The 16761-nt window shown below is 43.0% G+C and overlaps 1 protein-coding gene across 1 annotated transcript; it reads left to right on the top strand.

Moving 5' to 3' along the window:
• Window positions 1-6756: 6756 nt before the first annotated feature.
• On the top strand, window positions 6757-16466 carry LSM14A (LSM14A, SCD6 homolog A (S. cerevisiae); the record flags this gene model as incomplete). Its single annotated transcript, XM_009079091.1, has 9 exons — window positions 6757-6920; window positions 8088-8220; window positions 9210-9332; window positions 10858-11034; window positions 11344-11406; window positions 11999-12178; window positions 13610-13769; window positions 14577-14808; window positions 15808-16466. Coding segments are annotated over 9 exons (1256 nt in total), but the record flags the coding sequence as incomplete, so codon positions are not given.
• Between the last annotated feature and the right edge of the window lie 295 nt (window positions 16467-16761).

The raw sequence follows: 16761 nt of genomic DNA, 5'->3' as shown, positions 1-16761 counted from the left end.
GGGCGCGGGTCAGGGACGGGGGCTGAGCTCGGGTTCCGGGCCGTCCGCTCAGCGCGCTGGGGCTCCGTTCATGCCTGTGTGGGGAGTCGGGGAGGTGTTTGCGGGGAACAGCCGGGAGCGTTGGGAACTGGGCGCCCGCAGGGCTCTGGTCTTCCCAGGCGCAATAAAGCATCGAGCCAGAGCTTTATTAGCTTTCTTTACAACAGATGCTCGGTTCGTAACAGTCTCGCTTCACAACAGATCTCTCAGCCAAACTCGGTCGTGTTTTTCTTCACATTTCTTGCCTCTGTCAAGGCTTGCTGAGCAATCTAAGTGCACTTATCTAGCCACTAGGTAGGAGAGAAAACTGCTGCTTGTGTATGCGGACTGTTGGGACGGAGAGGAGTCCAGGCCTCAGCTCCTGCCTGATAAGCTTGGTGATAGGCTGTTCCCTTCGTGTGCTGGTGCGCTGTGGGGCTGTGTGTTTGCCTTCCTCTCACAGGGCGTTTCAGGGCCCAGTTATTATTGGACAGATAGATTGCTGTGTTCTGCACATCCTGGTGCAGATTCTTTGGAACACCTTACAGCAGGTTCGGCGCATTCTGGGGTGTTTGGGTCTTGTTATGTGATGGGGTTTTTTTTCCTCATTTCTGAACTTGCTTTTGGGTTAAATTACCTTGTTGGAGTCACGCTGTCTATTTTAAAAGCACAGCTGGTGTTGATGTATGTAAGAACAAGGTGAACACTGTGATAAATGTTTAGAGATTCCAGTGATTGCTAAGGTTTGTGCAAAAGCACTTAGGAAAGAATCCCATTCTTGAGGAGCTCATGATGGTATTGTCCAAAATTAGACCAATTCAGTGTGGACTAAAGCAGTTTTGCATGACTTCTTGAGAGTGGTTAAGTCATATTGTGGCCTGTGTGCACATACTCAGTAGAGTACATGTTTGGATAGACCAAACTACAATTATAAATCTAATCTGCTCTTCCCATAGCTCATCAGAAATGTAAATCTAAGCCATTGCCTCTGCTTTAATGAGACTTGGCTGAGCAAGCTGAAGAATGTGTGTTTTGTAAGGTAGTATTGTGATTCAGAATAGAGCAAACCGGTATTTCTAGCCCACATGAAATCAAAAATCCTGGGATTCATCTGGAAGTGATAACAGCCGTGTCAGACTGCAGAGCAGTTTGCTGTGCTGTGAGCAGAGTGCTCAGCTCTGCAGTGTTCAAGTGTCTGAAGGCTTAGGTCACGCAGTACATGTATGTGAGGTGGCAGGGCTGGTTAATTGTAGCCAGGTCTGCGTGTGCAAGCAGTAGAACTTCCTTCTAGAGCTCTTAGTGTGTTGGTCACATAATGGTTGCCTCTTCTTCCTGTGGTGAGTCCAGAAGGCAAACTAGAAACTGTTTGTTGTGGATCTTTACCATAAATGTTCAGTTTTCTGCCAGAAAGCCCCAGAAGATGACTCGATGCTTTCAGTTTAGCTGTGTAGAGTATGTGAGTGTTACCTGGGTTGAGTTATCGCTGGTCACATTCTCACTGAATCCACTGAAATTGTGATATACAGTGCAAAAGTAGAGGGAGAATCTGTCCTTGAATAGCCGCAGATCTGTCCAACAGCAGGACTTGTGTGGGCTGAAGTCGGAGATACTCTTGTGAAGTTGTACTCGTGCAGTGCTCTTGTTTGTCTCAAGTGGCGTGGGGTTTTAGAGGGAAATTAGGTTTCTGGGCTCCAGCAGGTCCTGCCTGCAGCTCTCCCTTGCTGAGGGCAGTGCCAGCAGTTCTGATTGTGTGGTGTGCAGAGCTTGTGTCTCTGTCTCATGAGTTAAAGGATAGCAAATGTTAGATACTAAGCTGGAGTCTGATAAGGGGAGGCAATGCATCTTTCCAGAAAATGGTCAAGTGCATGGTTATTTAAATAACAGGGAGCACTCCCATGGAGACTGGGTTCCAGACATTAAGCCAGCTATGCAAGTATTTGAGGTTCTCTGGTATTATTGGCACATAGGTTTTCTTTGCATTGCGAACTCTCCAGAGACAGTGTCTGCAACCCAAACCCTCCCATTCCTCTTGTCAAGCCTCAAATTAAATGCCTTGATAGTTCATGGTTATAATTAGTACTTATTTCGTTTAAAAATATAATATTAATTTTAAAAGCATCATTAGGCACAACCAGTTTAAGGAAGTGTTTGCAAGCCATGGTTTGTTTTCTTACTGTGTTTTCTTACTGCTCTGCATGGGGCAGTTACAGAAAAATCATGGTGGATTGTGCTTGATCTTACATGTTCTGGCACTAAAAACAAGATGAAATCTTTCATCCCAGTAGTACACCATGTTTTTTTTATTTCAAGGCACTGGTTTAGAGAGAGTTATTTTGAATGTAGGTAAGCTGTGTGAGAATAGCCATGTTGGGTTAGAAAGGGCTATGTGCCTTTCAACAGGAGGGAGTCCTTAGCATGGGAGTATAGGACACAAACTTACATGTTGTGTCTCTGTGATAATTCATCAGTTCTCACTTACCAACCGTTGGAACAGCAAGAGTTGCACTTGGAACCATTATAATTGATAGGTATTAATGAAATAGCTTCTGGTAATTTAAGCAGTTAAACTTCTGGTATTTCTGGCATTCACAGCCATCTGTGATAGTGTTTCCCATGGTGTAATGACATCAAAAAGAAAACTTTCCTTTCAGACTTTTAGAATGGTAGTTGCAGGTGAAAGACTCAGAGACATGGACCAAAGAAAGTTACATTTTTGTGAAGACTTGAGGATTTTTTTTATGGCTCAGGGTGGGAGCAGGAGGGGAAGGATTACCTTTTTATTAAGTGTTCATGAATTTATGTTTTACTCAGTTAAGTGACATGCTCCCTGCTGCATACCATGGGGGTTAGGGCACATGTGCCCTAAACTTGTGCCTGGTGTTTCCCAGCAGAACTGCTCAAAGCCTGCTCTGGCTGCTGCCCCCTGTCTGTGTCCCTGCACACTCCCTACCCTGCAGCGAGGGAGTGCAGGCTGAATTCCCTGTTCTGGAGGTAGGAGCCTGCTGCAGCCTGATCCCTTCACGTTTACACTTCGCTTGTAGTATGGTGTGCAGGCAGCAAAGCACGCTTACAGGGAAGGGATGTCACGTTCTGCAGAGAGATGGCAATGAAATTACTTGTTCACTTAGTAATTCACGGTGGTCCGGTCCTTGTGCTGCTCAGGGGTGGGGAAGGACTGGGGTCTGTGTCCGAGTCCTGCAGGGGAAGTGAGGCTGAGGAGAGCCAGTGCTGCGCAGAGACCTCCTGCTGGAAGAATAAACAGCTTGGCTTCTGCTCAGCATTCTGCTTCAAGTCCCCATGTTAACCACCAAATCATCATCTCCCTTAACTGGTAGCGAAATGCTGCAGTAGTAGAATATGGTAAGAGCATGTAGTAACATCTTAAGTCAGTACAGAATGTGTTCACAGCACTTCAGTGTGAAATTGGTGGAACTAGTCAGGCAAAAGTACATATGTGAATCCCGTTAGGCTCAGCAGTGTTAGCTCCTTTCTAACTAGGTAATTGTGTGTGTATTCACATTGACAAAAATAAGTTTGCTTTTAACATGTGCTGGTTGCCTTTTTGTTTGCAAGTCACTAGGCCAGTTTAGCTCATTAAAACAAAATAAAACCCCCATACCTGGTGTTGACAAGGTAAGATTGACTGGATTTACCGCAGTCCTGGTAAGCGTTGTAAGACTGTGTTATCTTTCACATACTTATTTTCATTTCCTCTCACTCTTCAGTATTTTGCTATATATGAGCCACTGCACCTTGTTCTGGAGGAAGGATGTAGTCTGAGGAAATACCCCAAGAGACATAGCCAGAGAGAGCTCTAGGTCTGCTGCTGTTCCAGTACCTTGTGGGTGTGATACTCTGGCAATTTAGTGTTTCTGATTATGCAAATTTATGGTAAAAGCTATTTCTTTCTCAAATACTATTGTACTGCCAGCTTCAATGTTAGACTTTCTGCTTTAAGGAACTCGGGTTATGTTAAATCCTAATCTAGATCAGGAAAGATAGTTGTTGAAGGTAACATTTGACTGTTTGTTATACTTCTCTGTAAAGGACCTAACTAGGATAAACACTGCAAAACCATCGAGTAGCCCTTTCCTAGCTCACTGCACGTGCAGTCCTGGTTCCGGCTTTAGGGAGAAATTGTGTTGGGGGGTTATTGTTGCTTTGGGGTGAGAGGGCAAAGCTGAGCTGCATGTCAGAGGAGTTTTCTTAACCCTCTGCAGCAGAATTCATTGGATGAAATTGTCTTTGTATACTGCAGAAAGTTGTACTAAATCCAGTTTTATTTGGGGCAGGGGAGAGCCAGACTCTTAGGAGCAGGTCTTGATGTGCTGTATTGCTAAACCACTGTCGACTTTATCAATGCCTTGATCTAGCTCTACAGACAGCTGAGTCTCTTAAAGGCGAGTTCTGAATTTTGGGATTGAGAATACTTCCTTTTGATACTGTGGTCATTTTGTGATGGGGAGAAAGGCAAATTTTTTGACATAATAAAACACCTTTACCTGTTTTAAGGTGTCACTAGATGAAAGTCAGGTTGTTCACCCTGGTTTAGAATGGAGAAAGGTAATTCCCAGGTGTTAAAATTGTTTGTGTGTCATGTGGCATTGGTATTAATATTAAAATATTTGTCCATGCAGCATAGCTGTGACTTAGAGAAATACTTTGGAAGCATATTTCTTCCATAGTTCATCAGGTTTTTGTCTCACATAAAGGTGAGATGTGGGCCTCTAACTTACTCCCCTTTTTTGTGATGTTATAGAGTAGCTCCTTCACTTTGGATAGAAATAAAGCACTTCAGTAACTTGCTGATCACGCTCTGACTGTTGTTGTGCACCTCTGTGGGCAGAATGGCTAGCAGAGAAGTCATTTATTTCAGTGTGGGACGGAGAGAACCAATGCAAAGTCAACTGCAGTTTTACTTACCAAGGCAGCAGGTCAAGTGGTGGAATGAAAGTCCAAGTTTATAGTTATCTAGTAGACAGAGTATAGGATGGCCACAAAGTGAGGGTGGATCCACAATGGGGGCAGGAAAATAGACAGCTCTCATGAATAAAAAGCAACAGGAGGAACCACAGTAATGCACATTGACCAGTTGACAATGTTATTGAGCTGTTGTTTGGTGCTTTAATTTCTGCAAATCCTTAAGCTTCGGATACCCATTTCTATAATTGAAGAACGGAAGACAGATTTACCTTCTCACAAAGATTGACATTTGCTTAACAGTATGTGCCTTTTACAGCAGTTACATTTTATAGTGTCATTCAGAGCAGCACGGGAATAGAAAAATTGATTAAAGTCAGCTCAGCACATGATACAAGAATGAACAAAATTGTTGTAACCACTTTATGTTTCATTGTGGTGTGGATGTGCTCTCTTTACCCCAAATTATTCTTCTCAGTTTTTAATACCTGGCTGTTAAACTCTGCTTATGCAGTACTAGAGGCAGCAGCAGTGATGAAAGATTGTCGGTGCAGCCTGAGAAATGACTCAGTATCGCTTTGTACAGCTCTATGGGAAGTTCTGCTTTCCTTGACTAATGGTTTTATGGCTGCAAATAAGTGCCTAATGGTGTCTCCAAAGTGTTGATGCGTCTGAAAATGGAGGGAAAATTATTTCTGGTAAATTAAAGCAGAATACATATTTTTCTCAGCATGACCTGTAGTACCTTACAAAGCAAACACTTTCTAAAGGCTGGAGCAGAAACTGTCCTGAGGGATTGTTAAAGCTGCTGCAAGTTGATGAGATCGTGAGGGAATGCGATTGTCATGATTTTGGGGTTTTGGTGGTTTTTCTTCTCTGGTTTCAGTCCATTGTTTAGTTTTTGCTTACAAGACTGTAGCTCTTGGAGCACATCTCCTCTGCAGTTGATTTTTTTTGTTTCTCTCATATTCACCTGCGGTTAGCAGTGTTAGGGTGAGGAATGGTCTTTGAGAGGGTGGTGACAGTGAAGTGGTGTTGTCCATGTACAGTGTTAGTGATTGTATGTAGTGCAACAGGAAAGGCTTGATGAGCTTCCTTGCTTTCAGTCAGAAAACTGTTGGAATTCAGCAAAGTGCATACAATAATGTTGGCATGCTGCACACCATGCAGGACCTCTTAGGCAGGTAGTTAGACCCCAGTGAGTTTAGTCCACTTGGCTGAGATCACACAGACCTCAGATCAGTGAGAATGCATTTCCTTAGTGAGAGCTGTACATACATACCACAAAATTCCTATTGCTTGATTAAGTATCGATTTAGACCTTGAATCTACGGAGGAATGCTTCACTTTTGAGTATTTTTAATATTCTAGTTTCTAGTAGCATTAGCATATTTTTTCCACATTGGAAAGTGCAGAATATGAAGTATGTGAGTACCTGTATTCCCTGATTCATAGGACTGACTTACCAGCTTTGTTGGGGTTCCTGTTGCTCTAATGTCCAGAAAGTGTTAACTTAGCAAAAAACTGCCTTGCTCTCCTTCCCCTTACTCTCACAAAACAGTTGAAGAAGTCAACATGTAAGTGACAGCGTAAGTGATGTCTCAGTCTTTCTGCTTGGTTTTAGCTGAAATGCGTAAGATCAAATCACCCGTTCGTGTCTGAGGGGTTGATAAAGAATATGCTGTCTGCTTAATAAGGGTTTTTTCTCAACCAGTTGTTACTCTTTTGATTTAAAACTGTTGGGCTCTGCAGAATATTTGAAGCCTTTGTGCTGAATGTGGGATGGTTTTGTTTCTTTTTCCCTTCCCAATTTTGCAGTTCGCTCCTTTGGCACAGAGGACAGACCCACGGACAGACCTATCCCACCTCGGGATGAAGTCTTTGAGTACATAATCTTCCGTGGCAGTGACATCAAAGACCTGACGGTCTGTGAGCCCCCAAAGCCTCAGTGCTCCTTGCCACAGGACCCTGCTATTGTCCAGGTGAGTCGTAACAGAGATCTAGCTGTTTGTTACGAAGGTGGAACCTGGGAGTTTTAAGTGCTCTCTAGCTGAGTGGTTACAAATTGAAGTGTTTGTCAGTGTGAATTTCCAGCCCAGCCTAAGGAACTCTGGAAAGATTTTCCTGTCTGGAGTCACGTCTCTAACTGTGACAGTGAAGGTTGAAATCTAACTCTGGGACAGTGCAAACTGAAGCTGCTGTTTTTTCAAAAGCAGCTAATGGCTTTGTGTAGGTCTGGATGCCTTTTTTGAAAGGTACTTGGCTTAGGAGGACTTGTGCAGGAGCACTTGGGTTTGTGGTTTTTTTACTTTGTGAAAAAGTGATTTTTGTTTGGTTTTCTATTCTGGTTTAAATGTTCAGCTTTTTTTCTGAATGTGCCTTTAAAAGTGTCTCATCTAGCTCTGTGTTTTTAAATGGGCTATGTCCTAAAGGGCCGTTATTTGAAAAGGGAATACTTGGTTGCTGGAGGGAAAGCAACTTAGAACTTGAAGCCTTTAGGGTTAGTTAATCTGTTATTTCATAGTAAAGGCACTGACAGAAATAGCTGCTTTTCATTTTGGAACTTTGTTGGCTGGTCAGTTGTGCTTATGGGGTAACTTAGACTCATCCCTGAGAGCAAGGTGGAAGTTCTTGCTTCAAATGCCACTTGATAATTCCATGTAAGTGTTTATATTTCTAATGTTTCAACAACTCTGTAAGATAAAGTTCTTGATACTTCCTTACCAGGTGCCCTCATAATCCTCTAAGGCCTTCTGCTAAGTTTAGTGCAGCTCCTCCTGTCAGTTGAGAGCTGTGAAGTTGCATTACTGCTAACCTCAATAATGGTGATAACCCCACCCTTCCCCAGTGTGTTTGGGTCTTATTATTCCTGTGGGGTTTGAAACTTCAAGGAAAAGCATAAGATATTTTCTAAGTTTGCCAGCAAAGCTTAAATGTGTGTTTGACAGGAGAGTTCAGTGGCTGAGGTTCTGGGGGAAAGATTGCGAAATTTTTTGGTACTGTTTTCACAGGTCTGTGAAGCTGGAAGGGTAAAAGTGTTTTCCAAACTGTATACAGACTTGTGAAAACGTTTCTTCGAGTTCCTACATTTCTTGCCTTACAGAACTATTTCCTACTTTGTGTAAATATGTTGTGTGTTTTGTGCTTAGTCTTCACTAGGCTCTTCGAGTACATCCTCGTTCCAGTCGGTGGGGTCGTACGGTCCCTTTGGCAGGATGCCTGCATACAGCCAGTTCAGCCCCAGCCCGCTGGTGGGGCAGCAGTTTGGGGCTGTGGGTGTTGGTATGTTCACTTCTGTTCGGTGCTTCCCTGCGAGTGAAGATGTGTGTGCACAGACAGTAGTCAGTGCCTAGAATCTCAGCAATGTCTTATCCTAAGGGCAGATTCAGTCTTCAGTCTGTGTCAGACCTGATGCTTAGCTCAAAAGTAAAGTTTTTCATTGTCTCTGCGGCTCAAATCAAAGCAATTATGATTGAGAACTAAACCCCTATCTCAGGGATGAGTGGGGAAAGGTTCCTGTATTCAGGAATTCATTGTGTTCTGTAGGTGTTCCTTACATTCCCCGTGTATTCATTCTGTTTCACAAGAGGCAGCTCCTCCACACAAGCCCTGTGGCTGTGCTGTGACACCTGCTATCCCAGGGTGACCAGGTGCTGTGTGCCTTAACCCAGGGCTGGGGTTATTCAGCAGTCCAGCTGGCACAGGCCTCCAGCTGCGCATGAGCTGTGAGCTGGGTGTGAAAGCCTAACCTCAGCTGTTTGTGAGCTGCATGGGAGAGTTGGCCCTTTGTACTGAAGACTGACTAACCAACTTCCCTTCCTCCCTGAGAGCGTTTTCTTTCACCTTTTAGTTTTTCACACTGGAGCTCACATCCCGTAACTGGCAGTGTTACTGCTGGTCCTGAAGCTGTTAGTCATGAGAAAGGAAGGCTGTAGAACTGGCCATAGCTTGGTATCAGTCACTAAGCTGTGGCAGTCATGTTTTTGTTGAAAGGATGCTAACTGGAGATAGATACTAATAACATGTATTGCTCAGAAAGGTCCTGTCACAACCGTGTTTTGTTAATACTTGTGGTACAGAAGTTATAAGTGCATTTCCGGTTTTTGTTCTAAATTAAAAATCAGGCTATTAGTCTTACCAACTTACATGTGTGTATATTAAATGTAACTGAAAGGGTGCTCTAGAATAACTAATCATTTAGTGCTAATTGAAAGAAAATGCAGAAAATGAAATCTAAACCAGGATTTACAACTCTATTATTTCTTTCAAAGCAGGAGGTTCTTTAACATCTTTTGGAACAGACTCTTCAGCCAGTGCTAGCATGTCCCAAAGCACTGCAGTTGGTTCTGCATTTACAACAGATGCAAGATCACTAAAAACACAGATGTCTCAAGGTAAGAACTTTTCTTTTTGTGACCAATCCTGCTCCCAGAAATGCTGACCAGACAGCTGAATTCTGTTGGGGAAACACTTGGAACTACACCCAGAAAGCACTGAGAGGCTTTGTGTTTGCGCTTTGCGTTTTCCCACTCTCGGAGTGCTGCATAGGTATCAACACATTTGTTGTTATCCTTAAAGCATCTGTACTGAGGACTTACTTCAGTGGAATAATGTGAGCAGAGACGTGCCCATGGAAATTCAGTATCTAGTTTTACTGATAACATGACAAAACTCAAGATGCTTCATATGGATTGAAATGTGGAGTCCTTCAGCTTGTAACTTTGAAATCTTTATTCCTAATTGTGGTTTCTGTTAATGTGTGTTTACATGAATGATATTAACAGCAAAGTTGATTGCTTGTAAAGACAGCGACATGGCTGTTAAGTCAGCTTGGTAGTAGCAGAAACTGGATGGGCTGTTTGTGTAATACTGGAAAAAGAAACTACCTGCAAAAAGGAAATACTTGATGCTTTTTGAGTAGCATAGAAAAAAGAAACTAATCATGGAGCACCTTCACCCTCACCTTTCATGCACGTGTGTTAACATTGCTCCTCAAAATCTAAAAAACATTATTTCCTACTCTTCCACTCTTCACTGCTGTGAGTAAAAGTTGTACTAAGATGTATTCCTTGTGCTGTTTTTAAATTGTGCAGTCATGTTAAAATCAAAACGCTAGAGCAAACAAGGTTTTTTCCCTTAAATCCTAGCTGAGATTTGTATATCAGTTAAGAGTGTTTCCAGGACTAGTTGAGTGCATTGCCAAAAGTAGGTTCTATTTTATTGCGTTAATTGAAGGGGGGAAAAGTATGCTGAACATTGCTGTGTTGAAAGAGTAGCTTGATGTGTTACTTGCTGGGCCTTGTTCTAATTCTAAGAATCGGATTCTAAGAATTGCAATTCTAACTGGATCCTATTCTAGTTTCTCAGTAGATTTATGTATTTGATGCTGTGAACTTGTCTGGCTGGATCAAAATGTGCCTGTGCCTCCAGTCCCTCGTGCTGCACATGGCCACGTGTGGACGGTGCGGTGAGGAGGAGCTCTCAGCTCCTGCCTGTGCATTACTCTGGCAGTGAGCTCACAACAGTGCACTGGCTGACGTGAGCTCCAGCGTCCGAACTGTATCCATGCCTTTTGGAACAGGCACTTCTGCTTACCTTTCAGGGAGACAGGAGGAGTGGTTTGCCTCCAGTTGATCTGAAAATTTCGTTCCGTAGCTAAATGCCCCTTGTGGGTGCGTTGGTAGGGATTAATTGTCCTACCCATTTTTCCTTTTAGACTGGGGGAAGGGGAATTGCTAGATATCTTCATTCGGGATTGATGGGTCTGAGGGTGCAGGAACATTTATTTCTTCTTTGAACACAGCTGTCTTGACTGGTAAGGCAGATAAACCTGTCAGTCTGGATTGGCCAAGACCATAACTCAGATTTGTAGATGGGAAATAACTCTCTGGGTTTTGGGTTTGTTCCATGTTTTCCCAGGTCGTTCCAGCCCTCAGATGGATCACTTGAGAAGGAGCCCCACCATGGAACAAGCAGTACAGACAGCTTCAGCCCACCTGCCCACTCCAGCACCCGTGGGGAGGAGGAGTCCTGTACCAGCCAGACCTTTGGTGTCTGCTAGCCAGAAATCCCTGGAGAATCCAGAGCACAGACGAGGTACCTTTGGAGAGTTGTCATACAGCTCGTTCACTTCCATACACCCATGAAGTGCTCTTTTAGGAGTAACCTGTAGGAATTTCCCTGCTGTCTGTTACTGGTAGACTGGTCAGCAGAGACCTGCAGGAGATACTTATTTCTTTTCAAAGCCAAGCATATATTCTAAATTACCTTTTTCTTCTATGATTTAAACTTGTGGCTTACATTTGCAGGTTTGGATTTTTTTTAAATCTGAACTATATATACAAAAGTATGATCAAAAATAGACCTAATTGGATAAACAAATCATTTTTTTATTTCCAACTTTAGCTGAAGCACACAAGGTTTCAAGATCAGAAAATGAACTCAGAAATGAAAACAAACGACAAATTGGTAAATGTTGTTTTGAGCAATAGCTATCGTTGTTTTCACACGTCACTAAGTTTTTTTTTAAAATCTAAAATATACGTAAATTCTTCCACATTTTGTTCCTAGTGGGTAACAGCTTTGCATTGGGTAAAAGTAACACAAGCACATAATGTCAACATTAAAGAGAAAACTCTCTTCTGGTTGCTCTGTATTAAGCAACTTGAATAAAAATGTAAACCAAGCAATACTTGTGGATTTATGAACACAACAGCATGAAAAAAAAGCCTGTTACCTTCTACCAAAGTACTTGAGTGAAAAGCCATGGACATTTTAACTCTTCCAAAAGCTTTCAGTGACTTACCTAAAGCCTTTCAGTACCAGGTTTGGTACTGTTGTGCTTTCTGTGTCGCCTCTGTCCCTACTGGAAGTGAATTGACACATTCCAAGCTACTCTCATGGGGCTTTTAACAACAGCAGTGCAGGAAGAGGATGCATGAAATCCCAACCTGCTACCCCAGGAGTTAGAAAGCAAAACAAAAAACTAACCCCCCTCCACCACACTCAGAAGAAAAACCAATGCACAAAGCCAAACCCAACAGACTTTCCCTCTTCTCAGTTCCAGGTGCACCTTCAGCTCGGAGAGGCCGTGGAGGTCACCGAGGGGGCCGAGGGAGGTTTGGTATCAGGAGGGATGGTCCGATGAAGTTTGAGAAGGACTTCGACTTTGAAAGTGCGAATGCACAATTCAACAAGGAGGAAATTGATAGAGAGTTTCATAATAAACTTAAACTAAAAGGTAAACCATTTTTTGCTTTGGATTTGAGCATGGAAGAACTGTGTCTCGCTGTTTTAATGCTACCTTGGAGAACAACTTTCAAAAGGCTTAGCAGTCGTTAAAAAAAACTTTCAAAACCAATGAAGTAAACTGGGGTCTTCTATTCATTAAATACTTGTGTTTGAATTTTGAAGGAGTTTTAACTAGCAAATATCATGCATCAGGTTCTCACAAGTCTGTTAAAAATGCAGGTTACTGGAGCAGAAGTCCCAATAGTGTTTGTTCCTTTAAAGTTCTGGGAAGGATGCAGTAAAAGAAACCCCATATTTTGTTTTCGGTTATTAGACCAAAATTATAATGTCAATTATGGACCAAAAGCAATCAGAAAAACATGAGTTTGGAATCAGCACTTTCCTGTGTATTCAGGAGAGTTTCTTTGAAAGTTTCTAGCATCTATTTCCTTGCTTTTACCCTTTTCCGAAGGAACACAGGAGTACTTGGAAATGGTACTGCCAGCACTTGTTTTCTAGCAGGCTTCTGCTTTGATTACCTCATTCTCTTGTGACCAGCCACCTGCTCCTTACACTATTGCTGCTATTTATGGACCAGATTGTTGCAGGTCAATATAGGGAGTTCCTTTATTAATGGCTTCATGGTTGGCTAAACGCTGGGAAACGAAAGGTGGGAATAAGTGGTCAGACTTCAGTGGAGAGTCCTCTGGGATTTACCCTCTGGTGCTTGCCTCTTTATGTGGATCATTTTTAAATGTTGATGGTTTACTGTTGGTGATATTTTTACTGAATAACAAAGAGGGAAGGGAAGCCTGGTCAGAATGAGCTCTGGGAATGTGTGTGAGACAGTGGTGGATTTTGTGTGCGGTGTGGAAAGGTTCAGCTGGTTTTCTGAAGTTTATGCACAGCATCATGAGATTAAAGCTGTAAGCATTTAGGAATGAGGCTTGGAGATAGTAGTAGCTAGTTCTGTTGAACCACCAGTTTTGGTTTTAGTACTAGTCAAAACTCTTTTAAGTTGAACTTCAGGCATTACCAGGAAAGAAACACAAGGTCAGTCCATAGCATAGTGTCTTGAATGCTGACCCTGTGTCTCAGCCAGCAGACAAGGAAGAAAGGCAGCAGATGAACAAAAGCATGGAATGACTGAGTGAGGCTCCTAAGTCTGGGAAGGAGTTAACTAAGAGGGTGGAAAAATAGATGGCTGTCAGATCTGTTCTGCCACAGGCTTTTTCCTTAACTAAACCCACAGAGGATATAGAGGAGATCAAACCTCCAGACAGCAGCAGCACAATATCCTAATCTGTGTGTCACATCATTTGACATCCACGTTAAATTTTGGAGAGGTTTTTGTATTTTTGAGCATTCAGTATAGTTTCTGTCTGGGAATAAGCTAACAGTGCTGTTTTGTTCAGGCTTCTGTTTACTTGTTGTTTTGCAGAAGATAAACTTGAGAAACCAGAGAAGCCTGTAAATGGAGAAGACAAAGGTGACTCAGGTGTTGATACCCAAAATGCCGATGAGGAAGATCCACTTGGACCCAACTGCTACTATGACAAAACCAAATCCTTCTTTGATAACATTTCCTGTGATGACAATAGGTATGGCCTGCAAGGGGAAGCCTGTTAGTTTGCTTGAAGCACCACCATAAGGTGGTGTCTGCTCCTCCTTACAGTCTGCCCTTTGTATGTGAAAACAAGCTCTGGCCACTTTTGATTCAGAGCTAAGGTAAAACAGGGTATAAAGCACAGCATTTCCTTGTGGGCAAGTGTAGTAGGCGATAGGAAGATAGTTTGAAATGCTTTAGAGCCGTGCTGCTAGAACCTGGTGCACAGGCTCTGAGGTCTCCTTTCCACAGGTACTAAAGTGGGTTGGTAGGTTGGTTTGTTTTGCCTTGCTGCTGAATTAACACTTCAGTTAAATCAGTTATGGCTGTGCTTTGGTAATGGTTTGTAAGCAGATTATCTGTCTCGGCCCACAGTGTTGTTTGGATTGGGGAGAGAGCATTTCAGGAAAATTAAAGCTTAGCTTGCGCTGTTGCCTTTTTATTAGACAGGATGATGTGGATTGCTGACCTATTTTGAATTCCAGGAGGGGGAGGAGGATTGTTTGTTATACTCACAGCCAGATAAAATAACAGCTGGAACTGCAAACTGTTTCTTGCTTGAAACAGTGCTGTGCGCAGAGGATACAGAGTGTGCTTTTCTTTGTGGGAAACTTAGAGCACTGCCAGTATGCGAGGAATGGTACTGCTCGTAGCCCTCCTCGCGGTGCCCAGTGACCTGCGGCAGACACCTAGACTCCTGGATCATGTGGAGACTGACGATGTGTCGTTTTTCAGCTCCCAGGCTCTCCGGCAGTTCTCACTGAGCCGGGCAGTCCAACAATCCCTGTTCTTTGTGTGGCAGGGAGCGGCGACCCACCTGGGCTGAGGAGAGGAGGCTAAACGCAGAGACCTTCGGCATCCCCCTGCGCCCCAACCGCGGCCGCGGCGGCTACCGGGGCAGAGGCGTCATCGGCTTCCGCGGGGGAAGGGGCCGAGGAGGAGCGAGAGGAGGAGCGTTCACTGCCCCCCGGGGCTTCCGCGGGGGGTTCCGAGGAGGCCGTGGAGGCAGGGAGTTCGCTGACTTTGAGTATAGGGTAAAATGTGTTTGATGTTACTCTGACCTGATCCGCGTTCTGGGAGAGCAGTGGTGAAAACCCCCCTGGGTTTAGACTTGGGGTTGAGCTAGAATGTCTTCAGTAGATATTCTGAGGTGCTTACTGAAAGTCTGTTAATGCTCAGATTTTAGTTCTGCAGCATCGTTCTACTATTGCCTGCGACCGAAAAGCAAAGCTACATTTCTTCCCATGCTGTAAATAGTTATTGTGTAGCTGATGTGGAGGGGAGGGGGGAAAAAACAGGTTCTGCAGGTTGAATGCAAGTGTTAGAAATATGGATTGGGAGCATTTTTCTAAGCTGTACTGTAGAATGTAAAGATTGAGAGGGAATCATTTAACTTGCTTCCGGTGTCCAACAAACTTTTGAATTTTTTTTTATAGACCGGTGTGCTGGTTAGGATCAGGAACAGATACTGAACTAGATTGGTTCCAGAAAAGCAGACTTCTGCAGCTCTGACTGGGACAGAACAACTTTTGCTGGTAGTTTATTGCATGAGCAGATAGTTTTTCAAACAAAAGTCCTCATTTTCTGTTTGAAGCTTTAAATATTTTTAAACATAAAAAAGGGAGGTTGCATCCCAGCAGATTTCTGACTGTCCCTCAGCCGTTCCTTCAGGACTAATTGCAGCAATTAGTCCTGTGATTTATAGAAACTTTCGGCATCTGAACATGAGTGCAAATGAAGGCTTGAAGATGAGGGGTTGGAATTGCTGAGTGAAAGAATTGTGCAGCCTTCAGATAAGTAGGAGGTGGTGCAAGGGCTGAGGATTTGTGCCCTGCACATAGGCAGAGTGAGGAGCTGCCTCGTGCTGAGTGAGGGGGTCTGACCAGGTGTGACCTCATCGCTGAGGGAGCTCTGGCTGCTGCGGGAGGTGAGCAGTAACCACCACAGCACTTCTCCCAGTGCTGCTGCCCAGATGAATTTTTGGGGTTTGGTTTGCAAAATTGACTTTAACACTGTACTTTTGCTCCCTCTAGAAAGACAACAAAGTTGCTGCGTAGTCTCCAGGAAAGCTGAAACCGGGTGACCATCGAGATCTTCTTGATCCAGAGAATTAGTTTTGATCTCTGCAAAGAATGAAGTTAATTTGCTGTATACTTGTCACCAGCACTGGGATTTAACTATTTAATTTCAAAGGGGTGTAATGCAGTTACTTTTGAAAAATGGCCATCTTTGAAAGCAGTGAGCATTAAATATATTTGAGACAGAATGATAAGTAATTTCTTATGTATAGTTAATTATAAGCAGTACTTCGATGGAGTTTAAGTATTTTTTCATCACTGAAAGGATTTTTCTTATTACTAAACTGTATTTGATAATTGCTTCAAGTTGTAAGGACAATTGTATGCAGAAGGCCGTCGATACTGTGAGTGTTTGACCCATGGAAGGTTGTTTTTGGAAATCCTGTTATATCCCTTTTGAGGTAGTTGTATCAGCTAGGGTGCTGGACAGTAGGAAACTTGCTTTGTCAGTCAGATATGTACACACAGTAAATACTGTTTCTTAGGCAAAGGAAAGTTTTTATATAGTTGTAAAATTCCATTATATCCCATTGCCAAAGAAACATTACAAACTTTGTATAGCTGTATAAAAAGCAACTAATTTTTTAAAGAATAAACATTTTTAAGTCGGCAAACATACTGTGTTATTGCAGAAGTTGATATGCTGAAGAACACTGAATTAGTTGGGTGTTTTTCTTTAGTAGCTTTTCAGGCTTAAATGTTTGATTTTATATTTGGACTGTAAGGAGGTTTTGAAGATGTTCTTCCATCACATGAACTGGATACACACTTCACTGCTCTGCAAGGATTGGGTTTTGTAAGTGTCTGGCATAGCACAGGATTTGACCAAGTTCAGGAGATACTTTCAGAAAAAGGAGAAAAGGAGTTTTCCTATGTCAAGATTTGCAATTAATTTTACTTAGTGGTAAA

This window comes from Acanthisitta chloris, unplaced genomic scaffold (assembly GCF_000695815.1).
Source record: "Acanthisitta chloris isolate BGI_N310 unplaced genomic scaffold, ASM69581v1 scaffold39297, whole genome shotgun sequence".
Classification (NCBI taxonomy): domain Eukaryota; kingdom Metazoa; phylum Chordata; class Aves; order Passeriformes; family Acanthisittidae; genus Acanthisitta; species Acanthisitta chloris.
The sequence above is the reverse complement of the archived record's forward strand: the minus strand, read 5'-3'. Positions and strand labels throughout refer to the sequence as shown.